We start from the raw sequence: 20,386 nt of genomic DNA on the forward strand, positions 1-20,386 counted from the left end.
ACCAGATTTGTCTGGGTTTTTCTCCCTTCAGTTCTCCCTACCCATTCCTTTAGAAAAACTTTTCTCTAAACTCCTTCTAACAATTAAAGAAGAGTTCACAACATCATTGTAGAAAGCAAAGTTGGTGGAGTGTGAATTCTAGATAAATTCTTATGTATGTAAACATCTTTGTCTTAATGTATCTTTCAAAATAAAGGAAGAGGGACTTTTTGCAGATAGGACTTCCGTGTTCAGTGGACAGCAGATAAACTGCAGTCTCCCTTGCTAGTTCTCATATCCATTTGTATGTCACCAAATTTGCTCTCATATTGTATCTTTAAAATCTCAGATGACTCAGACATGCATCATTTCTTGTAAACTTAATGTAAATTGGCTGAAACTTTAACATCTCAAGGAGCCTTAATAGTTTTCCAGATCTGACTTGTTCAACATGCTGTTCAGACATGACCTGCTTAATCTTTCCAACACTTCAATAAAATGTTTAGCATACATAAATAGTGTTTTAGAGGTGAACAAATAGCTCATCATACTTTATTTATTACCAATTGTACATTTCTACAAATTAAGAGGTTGTGAACATAGTGCAAATATTTTAGATATGCATTATTCAGAAGAATTTGGTAAATTTTTGAAACAAGTGTTTTCTTTACCAATGAATCACAAATGATTGAAAAGCAGTATCCAGGAACCAAAAGATGAAATGGGGTTGTTTAGTAACAGTAATCATGTGATGCTCTGATATTTGATGATTGGTCTATTTATATAAGTCATCAACATGGTGCAGATTTTGTAATTTACAATTGCGTTAAACAATAAATTTCTTTTTTTTTTTTTTATGTATAGAATTTCTGTCCAGCAAATTTCTGCTTCTAGAAGACCCTGTCAGGTCTTACGTCTCTCAAAAACCAACTTGAACTGACTGCAACTGAATGCAAGCACATTTCAAAATCATATTCAAGTTAACATTTTTCCCCTCTTTTCTCTGTCTTTTGTAGACTGTTGGAGAGAATGGATGCAGTATTGTGTGATTGTCTCAAATCTGTAGAATTAACCCCTACTCAGATTGGGAGGAGGAATACATCTCCTGGATTCTTGATCTCTCTTTAAGCCTCTGTGCCAGGATGCCTTGCTATTATGCTTTTAAAGGACAGAGATATTGAAGTCCAAAACAAACACAAACTATTGTTGTTCGATATCCTTAAAGAAAAGACAAAGAAAATAGAGCACTTCAGTAATATCAGCTTTTGGTCAACAGGAAACATGCACTCAGATTAAGCTGTATTATGCCAGGTATGTTATGAAAAAAAAAAACAAACTTCATTATATAATTCAACTCTTACCAACTATGTCATAATATTTCAGATGAGATACTTTTTTTTATTTGATTCTTTTCATTTCTGTAAGACTAGCCTTCATTGTTACTTAAGCCAAGTGATGATGTAGGCAATGGATGTGTGGTCTAGTGTGACAATTCTCAGGTCTGTGATTAATTCATTCTGTTGTAATAGCATTCAGCTCTTCTCTTACATATTTATTTAACAGAAATTCAGGAACACGGAGAAATAAAGTTCATTAGCAGAGAGGCCCTGGGTGCTGCTAGGTCTCAGGCTCCTTGTTTACCAGCTGGGTCATGGAGACAGCTGTCTAGGCTTGGGCTGTTTTGCCCAAGTGTAAAGGATCAAGTCTGAGTAAACAAGCCGCTGCTATTGCACCAGGAAGGGCCAAAGTCCTTTACTGCTGGCTATGTTTAATCTGCAGAACAGAGTTTACTATATTTTATTTTGGAAGGGAGGGAAGAGTATGATAGTTGCAGGTCCAATGAGGCAAGAGAAATGCTCTGTGGGGAATAAGATGCTCTAGCAATGCACTAACTGAGGCTTTGAGAAAGGTCAGACTGCTTGATGCATGTTTTACCCAGGAAGTTGAGTAGTGAAATGCTCCCACTGCTGTGCCTGCTGGCCTCCTCATCCTGCTCATCTCATGACGTGCACACACCTGCACCTTTCCTCTGAGAGCCAGACTGGAACCAGCTATTATCTTTGTCTCTGAAAACAAACATGCCTATTATGGTCTAAAATTAGGATACTTTTCCTTCCCTTCCACCTTTCACAGCGGTCATAAACTGACTAACAGGGAGACTGCTGAAATTCAGTAAGTTTCTGTTTACGTTCAGGCCAGGTCTGGTTTTAGTATTCTTTTTAACTGGAAAAGAGAGGTTTAACTACTCATTCCCATGCTGCTAAGTTTAGTGCACAGCCTAAATGTGGCTGTGTTATATGTGGCTGTGGCAAGATGGGCACAAACAAACTGTGTGAATAGGAATTGTTCCATGAATGAATCCAGCTAGGACTCAGTTTCTTCTTTCTTTAGATAGGAAAATATTTGACTGTAAGTCTGATGGAACCCCTCTATCTTCCCAGATTATATACATACATGAAAAAAATGTTATCATAATACAGATACTGAGACTAAACCAAACATTGTTCACAGCTGTCTTGAGTGGTGGAAATTCCTCAAAATCAGCACAGAGCTTGCCTTGACTTTGAAGGGCTCTGGCCAGGCCCATATTAGGTGTAGCAGGCCCCTCAGATTTATCTATCAGTGCAGTTAGCAATTTGTTTATGCAAATCCTAAGTGTTTCCTGAGTAATATGAATCTTTGCATTTTGTACAGCTCACCTGCTCTTCTGGAGCATTAAGTCTTCGGCTTTGTTATTCCAACACATGGCATAGGAGGGAGAGCAGATGAGAAAGGATGAGAGGTGAAACAAGTGCAGATGGGAAAGAAGTGGAGGTAGAAGTCAAAATCAGAAGGAGGAGAATGGGGAAGACAAGAAACCGCACATCCTGGAGATGGCCTGGTATAAGCATGATTTACTCATTGTTAAAGGGCAAATGCAAGAAATGAAAGCAGGAAGAGAAAAATTAGTGCCAAGATGGCAGCTCATGCCCTAGTGTGCAAATTTCTGTGTTCATGTTGTGCAGTGGGTGCTGGGAGGACCAAGCAGGAAGCAGTAGGAAAACCAAAACCACCTGCAAAAAATATGTCCCCCCATCTCTCAGTTCCCCCTATGCTCCCCCAGCCCTCACACAGCTGCTTCTGGCTCTGAGTCACCAATACAAGCAGTACATCTTTTCTGTGTGCTGACTTTATGGTGGCAGCTGATGTGCTCTTTGCAGGATCCTACTCCGTCTCCAGCTCTGACCTAGTAACTAATGGTATGAAAGATGTGGATGGGTACTTGTGCCAGGATGTCCTGCTGGTGCCCCGCTGTGTGCCAGGGGGTTCAGCCAGGGGCTGATCTGTTTGAGATAGAAGGAGTGAGGAAGCTGACAGGGTCACACCGTCTGCTGAAGAGGAAACCTTGCTGCAAAGCATTTCTTGCAACGTACTTGAGCAATTCTGACTTAGAGATTTTTGACTGCATTGGATTAGCAAATTATTTAGGGATCTGGGGCAAACCAGTAAAACAGGATGATGAATCTGCGCGGTAGGTGCCAATCTGGGTTGCTGCCTTTTTCAGAAGTAAACAACTAGCAACCATTGTTCATCTTCCTGACTCTCTGCAGGACACAAACTGTAAATTACATCTGGGAACAAAAGGCTGATGGGAGTAGAACCGGGTGCCCAACTTCCCAAGGGAGTGCTTTGCCCTCCAGCCAAAAGAGTAGCTTTTCTGGCTCAGGCTAGCACAGCCTCCTCTTCTGCCTTCCCAACAGCACTCAGAGCCCAGGAAGTGTGCAATACAGGATTTACTACACTGAAGCATTTACAACCATTTCCATTACAAAACCTGGTTTCAGGGATGATCGTGAAAATTAAATCCAGTCTGAAATGCGGCAAACAAGATTGCAGTCTGGGGACACAGGAGGAAATCTTATTAAAAATGCCATATCTTATTGAGATCCTAGTTACATGGGTATAAAGTCCTCCTTCCACCCCCAAAGTGTCTTACAGCCAGACTCACAGACCAACTGTAGTCTATGCTGAATGTATGCTGTCATGAACAGAATTACCTAATAAGATTTTTTGTTCATTTTATTCTTACCAAGATTATGCTCTTCATATTATTATATTCATATAATTGAATTTTCCCCATGATTTTAAATTTTCATAAAAAAAGATTCAGAAAAGAATTTTTTATTAAAAATATTCCTTCAGCTGAAAATAGAAAAAAAAGTTTTCAAATTAAGAACATCCTTTTTTCACATTTTTGGGGGGGGGGAGGAAAAGGCAAGTGATTTTGACAAAAACAAAATTTCTTTCTTCCCCCTGTTTCAGTTGTTCCAATTTAGTAAAGAAACTGTTCTCCACTGATCTCATTTACTTCATAAGTTCAGGTATTTTCATTTGACAATCTGTATATGTGATAAAATCCAAATAAATATACATTACAGGGAAATGCTGCCCTACTGAATTCAGTGGAATTTTGATGTTTGATTTCAGCTGGACCAGAATTTCATCCTCTAAGGGAATTCCAGCAAAAAACATATTTTTATATTGCTGTAAGCCACACGTTCCTTTTCTAGGGCTCCAAACCATGTACTCCCTAATAGGATTTTTATCAAAATTAATTGATGTTGTCTACAGTTCACACATGTGATAAAATCATGAATGAGCTGTTTTGATGCTCCTGTACTAGATAACACCATCGTGGACACAGTATCTGCTGTGTCAAAGACTTCTGAACAAGACAATTTTTTAAACGTTGTGGTTTTGTAATTTTAGTTGTTGGATTTGTTGATGGATTCTCTTTTGAAAATTCACCAAGTTCATTTGGTGCCACTTAATATTTTATAATTTTTTTGTGTCAATCGTTTAAGTCATTGCAGCCAAAGCTAATGGCATTGTTAACAATACTGTCAGGGGAACAAATTCTCAATTGAAATGAACTGATGGCCTCAACTTGGAGCAATGCTGTGCTACATTTCCTCAGCTGAAGAGCTGCTTCAAGATCTTCATGTTTCCTAGGATTATCTCAAACTAAACCAGAACTTATTTATTTCTCTATGAAAAATTGTATGTCGTATACATTTTCCAGAGATGAACATTGTCTTTGACTCAATTTTCTGGGTAGCATCAGGCCCTGCACCCAGGCCAAATATGGATTACTGCCTACCTCAGGCCAACATATTTTAAGGGAGAAATTCCATGTTTGGGTGGGAACTAAGGAAATATTTCATGTCAGGCTTTTTATTTATTTGTTAGTGGCAGCACTTTGAAGTGCTCAGGGATCTGGAATGCAGGTCTGTGTCCTAGACTGGTGTGTGTGCAAGCAGATGGCATGTGAAATGGTCAGGCTGACTTGGGATATATTCATTATTCTTTCTGTGGCTTATCACATGAAATGACGTACTGTGATGAATTATTCTTGTATACATCTGTCTTTTCCAATTGTATTAGGCACTAGAGCATCTATGCAGCTGATCTAAACATGCCTAATCTTAGCCAATTTCAGCAAACGAGACAGATATTTTGAAGTGAAATACCACTAGCCCCCAGCAAACACGTGCAGAAGTATTGAGATGTCTAAGTATCAAATAATTGAGAAAAAAACCTGCTGATAATCTGATGTCAGAAGAGACAGAATGAGAAATTTCAGTCATGGAGAGAGTAGGAATTTCCACCGCTGGTAAAATAAGAGTGTTGTTTCTGTAACACCCATATCCCTGAAATGAACATTATTCTCCACTTACCCATGGTAAAGAAAACATGTTTTGTTTTGTTGTTATTGTTCCATTTAAATTGGAATACAGGACATTAACAGAGTGGTATTTTATGTTTATCCAAAAAGAAACCAAAACAAACAAACAGCAGTCAAAAATATCCAAATTTTATTTAAATATTCAATTCCTTTGTTTCATGCATGGCGTGAATTTCAAAAGACATTTATCAGTTGAAGAAATTTCATTAGTAGATCCTTAGTAAAATATAACAGGCCTTAACTGCATACCAGCATTTTAAATCCCACTAAGCCTCATTCATTCATTCATAAAGTTAGATGTCTGCACATAGGTATAAATGTACAGGGATTCACGTAACTATTTTCACTCCTACAAACAGTAAGTTACATAGGAGGTAATTTTTTGCCCTGCTCTTAAAAACATTTGTTTCAAAAGAAAAAGCAACATATTCATGAAACAAAACATGTTTAATCTGTAACTTCAAAGTTGCTAGTTTCTTAATAAAAAGATCCTCTGGGTTTAAGGAAAAATTTTCACTTTAACCTTGTCCCATCAGATATCCCAGACCTGTAAGAAAGCCTGTTGGAACCTGTTGCTCAGGAGCCAGCTGACAGAGGAAGGGATGCCAGCCATCTTTAAGTCAAAAGTCAAAGGAAAGGTAAAGTATAACGTTCTTGTGCCCGTGGCTGGAAAGACCTGTCTGTATTTTTCCACTGTTCATGTTAACTGAGATTAAAAACTAATGAGAAAATTCTTTACAGCAGGAGTATCAACACCATGGTAATCCAATACAGAACTTTTCACTTTGAATTTGCTGAGTGAAACTGAAACTGGGGAGTACCATCTGCCTGCCCTGTCGGCTGCTATAGGTGGGACGTGCCAGGCTGTGTGAGATCTCACAGCCCCTCGTGCCACTACACAGAGCACCTCATGACTGCTGAGGAGAGACACTGTGAGATCCCCAGGGTGTGCAATAAACATGCTTCTCTCTTATCTGCAGGAGCTTTGAGGTTTTCTCCAAGGATTTCATGTGGTGTCTTTTGCTAACTGTGGAATCCCGAAGAGCCCCACACACTCTGTATCTCCCTTGGGAAGCAGGACTTCCACTGCGTGCCAAAGACTGCTACGTGCTCTCGTCCTGTTCCTCTGTTTTGTGAATTGGAAATAGGAGGAACGACTCCTTCCCTGCGTTGTACCATCAATACAATAAAGCACTGACCTTGGTCCTCAGTCCTGGCACTGAGTAGTTAACTACCTGCTGTTGGAGCACAGGGTGGAACGGGCTGCAGGCGACGGAGCCGCCTCAACTTACTTGCTGTGTGGGGATATCCTCCGGGTGCACGCAGGAGCATCTCAGGAGAGCCCGTGGCAGAGCAGGTATTTTTGCTTGCCCTAAATTTTACTGCAGAGTGAGAGTATGATGAGATGGGACAAAATTAGCAAAATATTTTGGAGAAACATCTAGGCAGCTGTAGGTGTTTAGCTGGATTCTCCAAGCTGTATTGCTTTATGTTTGCTTAGCTTACATTAATAAGATTGTAAAAGGCAGGAGGGGGAGCTTACAACAATCAGTGCCTTCCTGAGCTACCTCATGAGAGATTACACACATTTTTCTGCAAGCACAACAGCTACAACTTTTGCCTGTACTTGTGTAAGAAGTGAAGGCTTAGCGCCTCTTTAACTCGTGCGGCTGCTTAGTCAGAACTCACGGCCCCCCGCGGCCCCCCCTGCCCTGCTCTGTAACTTTTGTTGCAATATGGGTGTGACTTTTTGAGCTCCCCCTCCCAGTTATGTCATTACTTCAGTTCCTTTGAATCAGAATAAAAAGTGCAGCAAACTTCAGACTCATTGACTGCAGGCTTAACAGGCGCTGGGGCTTTTCTTCCTTCTGCAGCTTGTGAGGATCTGTTTTTTTGCAAAGCAGTTCTGAGGAAACAATGGCCAACTTCTACTTATGGGCAACTTTTGGATTATGCTTGCTGAAGCTTTGTCTAACAGAGACACGTAAGTTTTTTATGAATGAAGCTTTTTATGATTGCTGATAAGTTGGTGCTTCAGACAGCAATGGCTCTGCCGCTGTATAGCTAATAGCTTTCTTGCATCTGCCTTTGTATAAACTGTTACTTGCAGGATTTATTGGAGATGCTTTGGAATTGTAACCTGGGCTGTGGTGTTTTGTGCAACCAGGGAAAGCTGCGTATTGCTTGTAAATGACAATTCCAGATCCATAAAAAGGGAGTCGTAAAGCATTAAAGTTTAAATTAAGAACAGAATTATGCTTGGGAATCTGGAATAGTTCTGGTAAATCTGCGTTCAACAACATTACATACTTGGTTTGCTCTCCCAGCACTCTTGGAAGCTGGGGCGAGGGAACCCCCCCAGCATACAGCAACTGTATTCCTGAGCTCAGGGATCTGAACTAATAGCTAATGCAGGCTGAGTTTGGACACAGCCTGTTGAACAGAAACACAACTGCAGTGATCTGTGTGATTGAAATTTACAGAGCTTTTCTGTCGAGCATGCCTGTTTCTGACTTCTTAAGGTTTCTTTGGGGCTGACTGATGAGAGTTTGGAACAAAGGGTGTCAGAAGTGCCCACAAAATTGATTGTGTATCAATCAGCTTTCTGTGGCTTGGTTATCTGTTTCACATATTTGTATTTATAAATGAAATGTTCATATAGAGAAAAAAATAATAGTTGTGGTCCAAAACAGCAAAATGCTCTAGAAATTTGGTGTGGTGCAGGCTCAGCAGTGTCTGAGGGAAATGGCCATGCTTTTAACAGACTCTCGCTGTGACAGCAATTGCCTTGAGGCACTCTGTGGTCAGGGCAACAATTATCCTTCTACATTATTTTTTCCACTCATCAGTTCCAGAAATCTAACAAAGTACATTTTTCATTGCCATTGTCACCCAAGGGCTGTGTTTGTGCGTATGGTACAAATATATATCATTTGTTTGAGCAGCAGTGAATACTTCTGTAATGGTGGCAGTGCCCAGTGAATGGGTGTGTCAGACTGAACAGTTTCTGGCACATCTGGGATAGCTGGAGAACCTTCCCTGCTCTCCTTCCTATGAATTGTCCGCCCATCGTTCCAAAGTGTGCTTGCTAAAATCAGGTACATAGATGCAGTCTATAGAGAAAGGGTAGGAGTACTGTGTGAGAGGAATATCCAAGACAGACTTTGGCTTACTCCATGTCTGTATGCTGTATGAGAATTACAGTGTTTTGGTTACCACCTGGTCAACTGATTTCTCCTTTTATGAGCTGCCAAGAGTGTCCTAAAGAAGTGGGGTTTGTACTGACTCGGGGAGTCATGCAATTTTGCAGTGACGAATGGAAGAAAACCTCACCATCTACTCTTCAGCATAGTTGCAAAAAGTATGTCAGACTTCATGTATGCCCCACGGGGAAGTTTCTTTAATGGCTTAGCAAGGTATTAGATTATAGCTACAATATATTTTAGTTGGTATGCAGTGCATTCCAGCATGACTTTGTAGTCAGTAATGACTTCAAAACGGCAGTTAATGGTAGTTTTATTTTCTTTTTTTAAACTAATGACTTCGCTGTGCATCACAGGATAATGGTCATAGCTGTTGATTACTATTATTACTGAATGTGGCAAAAATGGAAACATCCTGGGCTTACTGTTAATGTGACTGCTAAAGGAAAGACGAGATATAGAAAATCTGATTCATCCTGAGTTCAGTGCTGTTGTGACCATTCTGTCACTGCTATGTGAGGGAAGGGTACATGTGGTATTGATATGATTTCTGCTGTCCGATGCGTTTGAGCCACATTTCACAGACCAGGAGAGTTTAGCTACAGACAGATTGGTTAATGACAGCTCTGAGGGGAGATTTTCCCCTGTGGACATGATGTATTTGTAACAAAGCATTTCTCTCATGGTTTTCCTTGATTAACAAGAAGTGATCTGTAGAATTTTGACCCCTAAACTGGAAGAAGCTGAAACAAAAGTAGGAGCAAAGATGAAGTGCAAAGGGAGAGAATGAGTCTACCAGTGGAGGGAGGGGTTCTCTATTGGCACCCAAGAGGTGCCAGAGTTGCAGGACAGGGCTCTGAGAAAGGACTCCTCAAGTTATCCGTCAATCACAGAGGAAGCCTTTTAGCTTACTTATGTCATGTTAATCTGCAAATGAAGTAGATTAAATAAGTTATTTGCACTTCTTTGTGCTTTTTATTCACTTGTGTGTGTGTGTTGGCTACTCTCCCAAAGCTGCCAAGAAACTTAAATGAAGTTCACTTTGACTTCCATCATTGTTTAATGGAAAGGTTGTATGTCTGCCCTTGAACTGCTCTCGCACAAAGAGCCAACAATCCATGGCAGAAGATTGTCTTGCTATCTTTGGAGAAATATTTGTTGCTTCTTCAGTTCCCAGTGTTCACCACAATGCAGAGCCATTACCTTGAAAACAGGAAGAGAAAGGCTTAATGAGAGAAGATAGCATCATACAAGTGAGGAGAACTTCTTTAACTAACTGCTTTTAAAACCACTGGTAGCTCAAGCCAAGATGAAATGAAACGTTCTCCCATACCTGGCGTGTCTTTTCCAGAACTGTTCCCATGCCTTTCATGGGCCAGAATTGAAGGCTGTACAAATACTGTGGTAATTTATCTAGTACCTAAACATGCTTGAGGTTCTGCTGCAGCAAGAATGTGCTAGCAGGATGAGATGTCCACAGATGCTGATAGACAAGTATAAACAGCAGAGTAAAGCATGAGCTCGTTGCTGCTAAAATACTTGATATTGTAGAAAAGAATCTCATATAGGAGTAAAAAAATTATTTTTATTAATGGACAGCAGCAAGAGCATTTCAAATGAAAAAATGTGGAAAAAAGCAGAAAAATACAGTGAGGAAAATGAGGATCTCAAAGTGATATTTGGTTGCATGGTAAGGAGCACAGTGGATTCGTGAATCAACTAAAATTGGTTATGTAGACATCATAAGTCTTGAAGAATTTTAACTTAGAGAAGAAATCTGAAAAGTATCCAGGCAGGAAACTAGTGTAAACCTCTGCAAAGATTTCTACTAATTTAGAAATCAACTGTAAGGTACGGGGAAAAATAAGAAATTAGTAATAAATCAAGATTGCAGCAGCCATCAAGTTAACGTATAATAGGAATGGAGTATGTAGATGTGTGAAAAGTTAGAATAAATAAAATCTGCACTTTTCATATAGCAGAGGAAAATATAGAGGTGAAATCTGTGAGATATGTGTTAATTAAAAAGAAAAGGACAAGCAATAAAATATGGCAATGCTCTTGCCAAAGAAAAGGTGGTATTCAGAGAGAACGGCTAGACAGCAGCGATAATTAGGTTTGAAAATAAATTGCTAAGAGATATTGTTTTTAAGAAGTGATTAGATAAAGAGATTGGATAAATGCCTTAAAAGGACAATTTGGATGTTGGTGATCATGCTCCTGGGTAAGAAGATGGAGTACAAGTACTGTGGTAACTGTGTTTTTGCTTTGATAAAAGGGTAATTTTAGTTCTGAGTGCAGTTGACTGGTAGCGAAATATGTCATAGAGAAGCAGGGGAAAAAATGATGAAGAGAGGAAAGCTGTGCCCAAGAACTTTGGGGAAATTCCAGAGACGATGTTACAAGACTTCCACACTGGCTTTCTCATCTTCTTGCTCTGTATTTCTGTTCTGACACTAACGAGCATGTGTTAGGATAGAGTAAGGCAATTTTCAATCTCACATAACATATATTACATTATTTACAAAAAACATTGATGTTTCTTTGAAAGAGAATCCCATGCAAGAGAACTGTTCTCTGAAATAGTTTTCCCAGGACTAAGTCTGAATGTATACGGCTAGCTCACAGAGTGGATAATGGTAAAATGACCAGGACCAACTGCTGTAGTCTTACCTTCTCTGAAAAGAATACAATAGTGTACCGAAATAAGTCATGCTGTTCAAAACATGATATATAAGCATCAAATGATAACCAAGAGCATGTGTTAATCAAATTTGGGGTTTTGGCCTAAAATTGAATTTTTAGACTACAGAATTTCAGACTTCAAGTGTAAAGTGAACAAAGTGAGAGAAGCAAGACCAAGGTTGGGATTGCCACCTGTACTTCTCTGCTAAACATGTTGTGGTAGGTACTGAGTAAAACCCACTCCTACAGCCTACTTTTAGTGGTGTATCTGGTAGCTTGGACTATTCTCTGTGGTCTATCGGCAGCTGGAAGGGAGAGCCACTTTGGAGCAGCCTCTGCCATTTTCCAGATGGTGCCAGAAATTCAGGAGTACTATTGTCTGTCACTCCAAGAGAGGTAATAATCATTTCAAAGCCAGGCTTATGGCCATCAGACACTGTAATTGTCAGTGACCATTGTGGCTGCTGTTAACAGGGGTGGAAGAGAAAATTGTTTCAGCCCTGCATGTTTATCAGCTTCCTTCCCGTGAAATCACAGGGCTCTCCACGGCGGCATTAGCAGTAGTATCAGCAGCAGCTGGCGGTGATTTTCATCCCTCGCTGGGGCCCACCCCGCCCAAGGCACAGTGCAGAAGCCCGGTGCATGAATGAATCTGCAGGCAGTGATGTGCAACAGCAGCCAGCAGAGGAAAGAGGGGTTTTCCTCGGAGAATCCTCTCAGTCAGATGGAAAGTTCAGCTAATTGCAAGTTAAAGTTCAAGCCTCTGCAACTGTTTGCTGCCTAAAGAAACCTGCTGTCATTTTTGGAGTCTGTGCATACAATTAAACATGTAATTGAATTCCCTTTTGTATGCACTGGATTTGGGACTTTCCAGTTCCTGTATAAGACAACACTGGCTGTGTTTTATAATGCAGCAATGTTACTTCAGTACAATAACCTTCAATTCTCATTGGGAAAAAAAAGGAAGAAAAGGAAAGAAAACAGAAATAAATTGAATAATCAAACTTTAGCAATTACCAGCAGGTAGACTCAAGAAACAACACCAATTCAAGGTAAAAATCACAGAGACCTGCATTTACGTGACCTCCACTGTTTGAAAAATACATTGCTTTGCTTTTTTTTTTTCTTTCCTTTTACTGGTGACTGAACACGATTCAGTGGCTGGAAGCGCTAACAGACTGTGCTATATGTTGGCACAAAAGGAAAAAAAAAAATGAAGCAACCTCAGACATGCAACAGCTGTGGTAAAACTTCCGTTGCCGTCTTTGCTAATGATCCTGTCCCAGCAGCAACGTGAGATGGCTGCAAAAGAGAGTGCCAGGCACAGGCGGGCAGCTGGTAAGGGAGAGGGTTTGAGCCAGCGATCATCAGCTAGGCAGATAATGTCTATTTTAGTAGATACCTGCTTTTGTAAGTAAGAAGCTGTCCTTGACATAACATATAATACCGAAAAATCTGTAGTTCCGTAGCTTTGGTTGATTATAGTTGTCTCACAGGGACAGTGAGTTAGCAACGCTCATGGTGAAACGGGTTCTCAGAAGTATATTTCCCTAGGGGGCTTTTTTATTGTTATTTTTGTTAATGGATAGGTGTCTGTAAAGCAGCAGGGTGTGGTGTGTGTGGGCAGAGGTGATGAGTAGCTCCGCAGCATTCCCATGCAGAAGCGAGAAGTGAACTGGCGCGGAGCGCGTGGTCGGTGGCCAGCCAGCACCCCTGGGCAGAGCAAGTGAGCTGGGTCAGGCAGCACACAGGCCTCCGGCCAGCTCAGGGGCTGCCCCGCCAGCAAACTGGCAGCTGCTCTGAGAGAATGTGTCTTGCTGCTGGGCGAGTACAGCAGCTTGGGACTGTATCACACCTACCTCTGCCATGCAACTTGAACCTTTTCGAAGAGCAGGCAGAGCACATGTGCCCGCTCAAAGCAGGCCGAGGAAGCTGGCAGCTGCTCCTCCTCAGCGTGTGAACACAGTAGTTCAACTTAGGAACTGTTTGATGGCAGCAGTCAGTCTCTCACCAGTCCTTTGCCATCCCACAGGCAGGCAGGCCCTGTACGGAGGAACGTGGAGGTGAAGGTGATGGTGTGGTTTGGCTGTGCAGGGGCAGCCAGGCCTCCTGCCTCCATCCAAGAGTACCAGTGGAGCTCCTACACAGGGACCGTGGAATGGTTAGCTGCAGAGCTTCAAGGGAAAGTAGTTTTGCCCATTATAAAGAAACATGATTCATTAATAATGAAGAAACCGAGGGTGAAGCCTGAGCTCATTTCACGGTTTGCTTTCACTTGCTTCCCTGTTCTTTCTTCTCCTTCCTGATTAGGTGTCCTCCATTCACACCTTTTCCCTTTTCCATTGTTTTCAGCCATGTAAGTGTAAAGAAAATGCCTCTTTTGTTAGTGAGCCTCCAGATTTATAATATTTTGTTCTCTGTTCCTTATTGCTTATACTTAAGTTTGGCATATAGGAACATTTAAAACATAGAAATTAAATAATATTTATTCGGTGTTCAAATCAGTTTCTCCAGAAGCAGTCTTATTAAAATCGGATAAAATTTCTCCATCACTCTGATGGTTCTGTCCTATTTACTCGTGTGTATGTTATCCATACACACACTGGAAACTGGCAGTTATTTTCAATGCAATAACATTTGCTTACTGTTAGACCACAGCCTACACAATATATCATTTTCTTTAAAAGTTTCTATTCAGGACTGATACTTCTCTGATAAGGGATGTTTGAAGCCATTTGGCAAATGAGAACTTATCTAAATCTTTTGTCCTGCTGTCAAACTGAAAACTTATTTAGATTTGAGAACTTTAAAATTGATTTAATAATTAACAGAAGGATGATGTATTAAATCTATTCATGTTTCTTTCCTGTTTGAGGCAGAAACTTTGTAATGATAACTACCATTTCTTTTCTTGATATTGTGGGGGTGTTTATGCACAAAGGCTTGATACTCTGGGAAAGCTGAGTGTCAAGAGTCACAAAAAAAAAAAAAAAAAAGACTCAGAAAGACAGGGGAAGACCCAGGAACAGACCCAGTACCCTTAACCTGTATGTGGGCCATCTGGCTGCCAAGCCAAAATATCACATAACCAAAAGGATTTGGAAAATTTGAGTGCCCCTGTGCAGCAACTGTGTGTATCCAGTTGATAGCCAAGTGTATCTTTTAGATTCATACACCGTCTTTTGAACAACAGCTTCTACCTATTTCCCATTTTCCCCATTAATCCATCTCTCTGTGGCATTTGGCTGAAGCAGTCCAATAAACTTGGACTCTTATCAGCCTGTGTCTGTGATAAAGGAGTAAATCTCTTTAATACAGTAAAAAACTGTTGCTGAGCAGCAAAGTCATTCTCAGGCAAAAGGGAATGTGGAGACCAAGCTCTTTCAGGAGGCAAGCCTCAGTGAAGGCTCAAGGAATATGAAAATTCTCTTATTCACCCTCTTATTTCATTTCAGCCTTCTATGCTGGCAAGTCTGACTTGCTATCCTTGAGATTAATATGAAGCTAAAAGGCAGAGCATCCACTGACTTCCAAAGAGCAATGTTAATAAAATGTCACTCTTATATTGGAGTGGCAAAAATCACTGCCTTCTTGAGAGGAGAAAAAGCATAGAACTCTTCTAGCACAGAAAATAAAAATGCTTCGCTAGGAATGTCGTATTGAGCTCTACTAAAACTCCACTTTTCCAGAATATAACAAATTCTTTTTATAGCTACAGAGAATAGGTACTTGGTTTTCACTGATCTGAATGGACACGGCTAAAGTTATAGACAGGCAGCTGTCAAATTCCCAGTCCTTGTATGTACAGCTGCAACAGGCAGGCACTGTGAGCATGTGAGGCAACTTCCCACGGTGACTAACTAGAGAGAAGTTTCTTTCCTGCTTTTGTGGCTTGCCTCAGAAAAGCCTGAATCCATTTGCTCACTGCTCTGGTGTAAAAGGTTGCAGAGCTTTTCTCAGGATGTATATGACTTTTGTATCTTCTGATATTTCCATTAGATCAGTTCCATTCATTCTTTTTCTTACGACTGTATTCCCTGGCTGCTTGTTGGATGGCAAGTGGTCTGGGTAGTTCAGCTTTATGTTCACCTCTCCTTGGCCTGCCAAGTCTCACACATTATCTAGTAATGATACAACTGGTGTTCATCCTGAACATAGCCCAGCATTAATTAGCTTTTAAGACAGAGAAACAGAGCAAAGTAGAAGGCTAAGACCAGCACTGTTATGTTTAGGCATAAGGATTAGATAGCATTTTCGGTCTGTGTGGGTTTCTGAGAATTGGAGAAAAGCATGATCATCCAGTTCTCCATGAGAAGGCATATCCTGGGATTTAGATGCTATTGAGATCAGTGACTGCACCCGAATGTATTTTCTATTAACCCTTTGCTAAGAGTATATTTTTGTCTAAGCAGTTCATATGACAAGTAGTTCATGATTCTGGAGTTGGAGATTTTTTTTTTTTCTTAAGTTGTTTTATATTTCCTAAGAAATATCCTGTTATGTGTATATGTGCCAGTGCAGTCCAGTGCTATGATAAATTAGACAAGAGTAAAAAAATAAAAAAAAATTCCTATTGTCTGCAGAGGAATGCAAAACTGATACAACGGAGCACTTAAAGATCAGTGGCATTTTTATCTGAAATTTCACATTTGCAAATGAATGAATTTCTTAGTGACCTTCCTTTGCCGAGCAAAAGAGGAAAAGTTCAAAAAACTCTCTACTTGACTTGGTTACCCTTCAAAACAAATATGGACAAGCTTACTTCTGGTGCTTCTGTGTTGTCACAAGAAATAAAGAATAGCCACAGCATTGAAAGTCTTGAGCTCAACAAGGGCTATATGCATTAATAACCTATAAAAGTGCTGATAAAATCTATTGTTACAGAACTGCATCATCAAAATGCAGTGCTTTCTTCTGAACGCATACTATATTACCTTAAACATTTGAATTGGACATGAACATGTGTCTGAAATGTTCTCCTTCCATTTGTTGCTTGCTGGATTCTCTCTGATACTGCAAAAGAAGAACTTGTTTTTTTCTTAAAGAGAACTCAAATGTTTACACTTTCTCAATATATCACTTTAGAAAGAGGAGATGTCTCTGATGAAATTTAGTTCTGTAGTCATTCTCTTTCCTGCATAACATGGAGTTCATATTAATGTTACAACATTTGGTCTGGAGAGATCAGCTGTCTCATCTGATGCATTTTGTCAACATACACAGCACAGCTGGAATCAAGCTGAATGTGTTTAAGTCACTTTAGAAATTGATATCTGAGTATATTGTCATTTAACAGAATAAAAGACCTTAGCTAATGAGTGCCAAGTGAATTGACAGATATGCTCATTGTAGACAAGAAAAACAAACCTCTTTTGTGGTGCTTTGGAAGTTAGTGATGTTGCCCCCACCTTATGTGTGGGGAAATGGAGAGAAAGCAAAATAACTTACCCAGCAATGTAGCTGGAAACAGAAAATTTTCTTCTAAGCCTCGGCAGAGAAAAGTCCTCAAGTAAAATTCTTCCACTTGCAGAAGTTAACAAGTGGAAAACTGGCATCTTGAAATAGGAAACTTCTTAGTTACTGGCTGCTTGGTAGTCTGCACCTGGCTACGCAGCCCTTACCACATTTGGACAATACATGTGAGAAAATATTCCTGCGTGTGTTTCATTATGAGCAAGAGATAAGTATTTTCCTAATTTATGAAGTGCTTTATAAGCCATTGTTTGCAGACCTGCACTGAGTTTATTGACCCTATCAGACACTTTACCGACTTTGTTGCTCACAGTCAGTGCTCTGGCCATATCACTTTATCAGTGCAGGTTACAATCTTATTGCTGTTGACTCACAGGAAATTCAGATGCAGCAATTGCAAGGCACCATATTAACACCTTTCAGTAACACCTGACAAAACCTGATTTCACACGAATATATCCACAATCATAACTATAGCAACATATTCATGCCCCATGTAACTCTATATTTTGCTTTTTTATTTACTGGATCAGTATCTCAAGTGGATTGCTAAGCACCCAGTATCTCCCATTCTTTCAGAACAAATAGTTTTAAGAGTCAGATGAATGAGCAGAATTTCAGAAGTTGGTTGTATGGTGTGCCTAACACACTTTCAGACTGTTCAAGACTCTTAGAGACTCTATATACAATGACTGATAGTAGATCATCCTAAAAAGTTTGCCCACTCTGCATCAGCTACTTCTGCTATTTCTAGGAGCTATCTCTGCTTTGTGTAAAGATCTTCTTGCTTCTATTTTTCCTTAGTATGTAATGGCATCTTCACACTTCTGTTCTCAGTGTCCTTTAGTGGTTTCCTTTCTTTTTCATGTCTGCTGTAAACTTTTTGGTCTCGATTCATCTTGTACTTTTCTACCTACTCATCATGAGGGGAATCACAGAAGATCAGTTGTTTACTTTGTCTAATGTATTTGACTTTTTTTTCTTCTAGAATGTTCTTCTAGAATCATTTTTCTTCCAAAAATACCTATTTAAGCTTTTCTACTTATGATGAAGACTTATGCCTGATTTGCTATTTGGATTAACTTTTGCTCAAAGTGAATCTGATTTCTTAATACTTTCCAGTCTCAGGAAAATTACGGCGCATGAACTGAGGTCTGTCACTTCATCATTTGCTATTGAAATGTTAACATAATTTTGATTCTTTTCATAAAATCCACATATATTTCATTAAAATAGAAGATTGTTAGGATCTATGACCACCACAGCAAAATCACTGGCTTCACTTCAGGAAGACATCGAATCCACTTGAGGATTATTGTCTTCAAAGAGAAGTGTACATACCTAAACACATGTAGGATTTAATGTGGTACAAAATCCCGAGTTCACACTGCCAGTACTTCTTTCCCATTCTTCCCTCGTGCATGTGAATCTTTACTCCCATGAAAAATATCTGGGGACAGTATTAAAGTAGAACAGATATATGAGGCATTTTGCAATTTTCCCTATATTTGCAATAGCAACAAATTTATATGCATCCTAATGATAATTGCAAAGAATAGGAATAACTTTTTCCTAAAACTTTTCTAAAAAGATTCAAGACTAGAACTGTAAGGATTATCTAAGAAATTGAGCTGAACATCTAACTTGGTATACAAACAACATGTATGTATCTTATGAAAATTTCTTGCTAGCTGATATTTTTGATATAAATCTCAAGATTTTTGAAACTGCTGTACGGATGGGTAAAGTCGCATGACATCCAGCAAATGGAAATATTGTGCCACCAAAAGTTCCAGTAGAACCTGCCTGCTAGCCTAGGCATTTTTGTTACAGGCTTTGTGATCCCAGGCCTTGAGGTATTGGAAAAAAAGAGGGAGGAGTGGGTGTGACACTGTTTTCTTCCATACAAGGAGATTGTACTGATTTAAGTGCCTTTAACTTTTCCACTGACTTGCATAGACTCCAGATGGCATTTGATTAAGACGATTGTGTTAACCATTGCACGTACTTATAGAAAGTGATCATTTTCAAAGCTGACTTTTTGTTTGAATATATACTGCAGGTCACAAATCAAATATTTCTGCCAATGAAAATCTTGGGCTTTTTCACTGTCTGTCTTAATTCTTCCGGAGTTAAATTTCACCATTTTCAGGAAATGCATATGAAATAATCATTTCTTGAGTCTGATTTTTTTCAGTACTTTGTAGTATATTTTGCAATGATCCTAAGAGTGCTGTGGTTGCCACCCCTCTGTTGAAGATGTACTCGTGGCTTGGTGCCTCTTGTGTTTTTACGGAGAGACTCACACTGGGATCAACATACTTACAAAGTTAGATGTTTTTGCCACACAAATGAGTAGCTTTCTTCAAGTTTTGTTCATGATTTAATTATCATTCAGCATCTAATTGGGTTGTGTAAATGGCTGGTAACAGATTCATCCAGTTCTTTGTTAGGACAGTGATTATTCTAAAACAACACAAGTATCAGTGCTTTTAACTCCTGCATATTCTGCACACCTTGGGAATGCAGATGATACCATATGTCATTAGCCTTTTTTTTTTTTTTGTGAAAATCACAAGTGTTCAGTAGCAGTGTTTTACACGTTTCTAACTTCAAAGTTGTGTACAAAAGTTGCATCTATATTTTTAATCTGAGAACGCTGAATCTACTATGAGTCATTAAAATATCTGTTACATTGGAAATTTCAGTGCTCCACTTTGAGTCACTAGTGAGGTCCTGATCAAGTTGAATGGATTACTGGACAATATTTCAATCGATATGCAGTTAAGAACTAGGCACCCTCATTAACTGTTTAAAATTGTGCTATTATTTTGCAAGGAACTTCCTTGCAAATTCATACAAGAAAATTCTTTTAAAAAAAATTGGTTTTTTTTTTCTAGCTTTTTCCAGATGTTTGAGTGGGGATGTGAAAGAAACTGTGTATGAGTTTGTCTGCAGTGTGAGGAAGCTGAATGCTGAATAAGGACTGACGACAAACTGTTTGTCCTTTGACATCTTAGTATGTTCTAAGAAGCCTTGTTCCTTTCAGTATGTCTACCAGGCTAATATTATCTTTACATTACTTGTCTAGCCTTCAGAGCTTTTAAAAAAGATTCTTGAGGTTCCTATAGCTGTTGCTTTTTTACAGGGGCCTTTTTCAAGGCAGTGATATTCTACTTTTTTTATTCAATGTCCTTTTTTCTTCTTTTCAGTTTTGATCATTGATTGCTTTTCTGTAATGAACTTGTAAGAATTCTGTGAACATTTACTAGAGGTTTTCATGGGGGATTTTTTTCTTTAAGTTCAGAAAATATTTACCAAG

General features: G+C 39.5%; 1 protein-coding gene across 24 annotated transcripts in view; it reads left to right on the forward strand.

The window, feature by feature from the left end:
• Window positions 1-20,386, forward strand: part of CD44 (CD44 molecule (IN blood group)) — a 73,954-nt gene that overhangs the window by 10,640 nt on the left and 42,928 nt on the right. For 14 of the 24 annotated variants that reach the window (XM_085224546.1, XM_085224566.1, XM_085224567.1 and 11 more), the window contains exon 1: window positions 7,461-7,688. In XM_085224546.1, the coding sequence (XP_085080672.1) occupies window positions 7,622-7,688 (67 nt within the window). In that variant the 5' untranslated portion in view covers window positions 7,461-7,621. Of the gene's footprint in view, window positions 1-995; window positions 1,291-6,240; window positions 6,343-6,684; window positions 7,062-7,460; window positions 7,689-20,386 lie in introns of those variants that run through there. The other 10 variants (XM_085224560.1, XM_085224563.1, XM_085224562.1 and 7 more) reach the window with 5 other exon arrangements.

This window comes from Meleagris gallopavo, chromosome 5, assembly GCF_905368555.1.
Source record: "Meleagris gallopavo chromosome 5, MGAL_WU_HG_1.1, whole genome shotgun sequence".
NCBI lineage: Eukaryota > Metazoa > Chordata > Aves > Galliformes > Phasianidae > Meleagris > Meleagris gallopavo.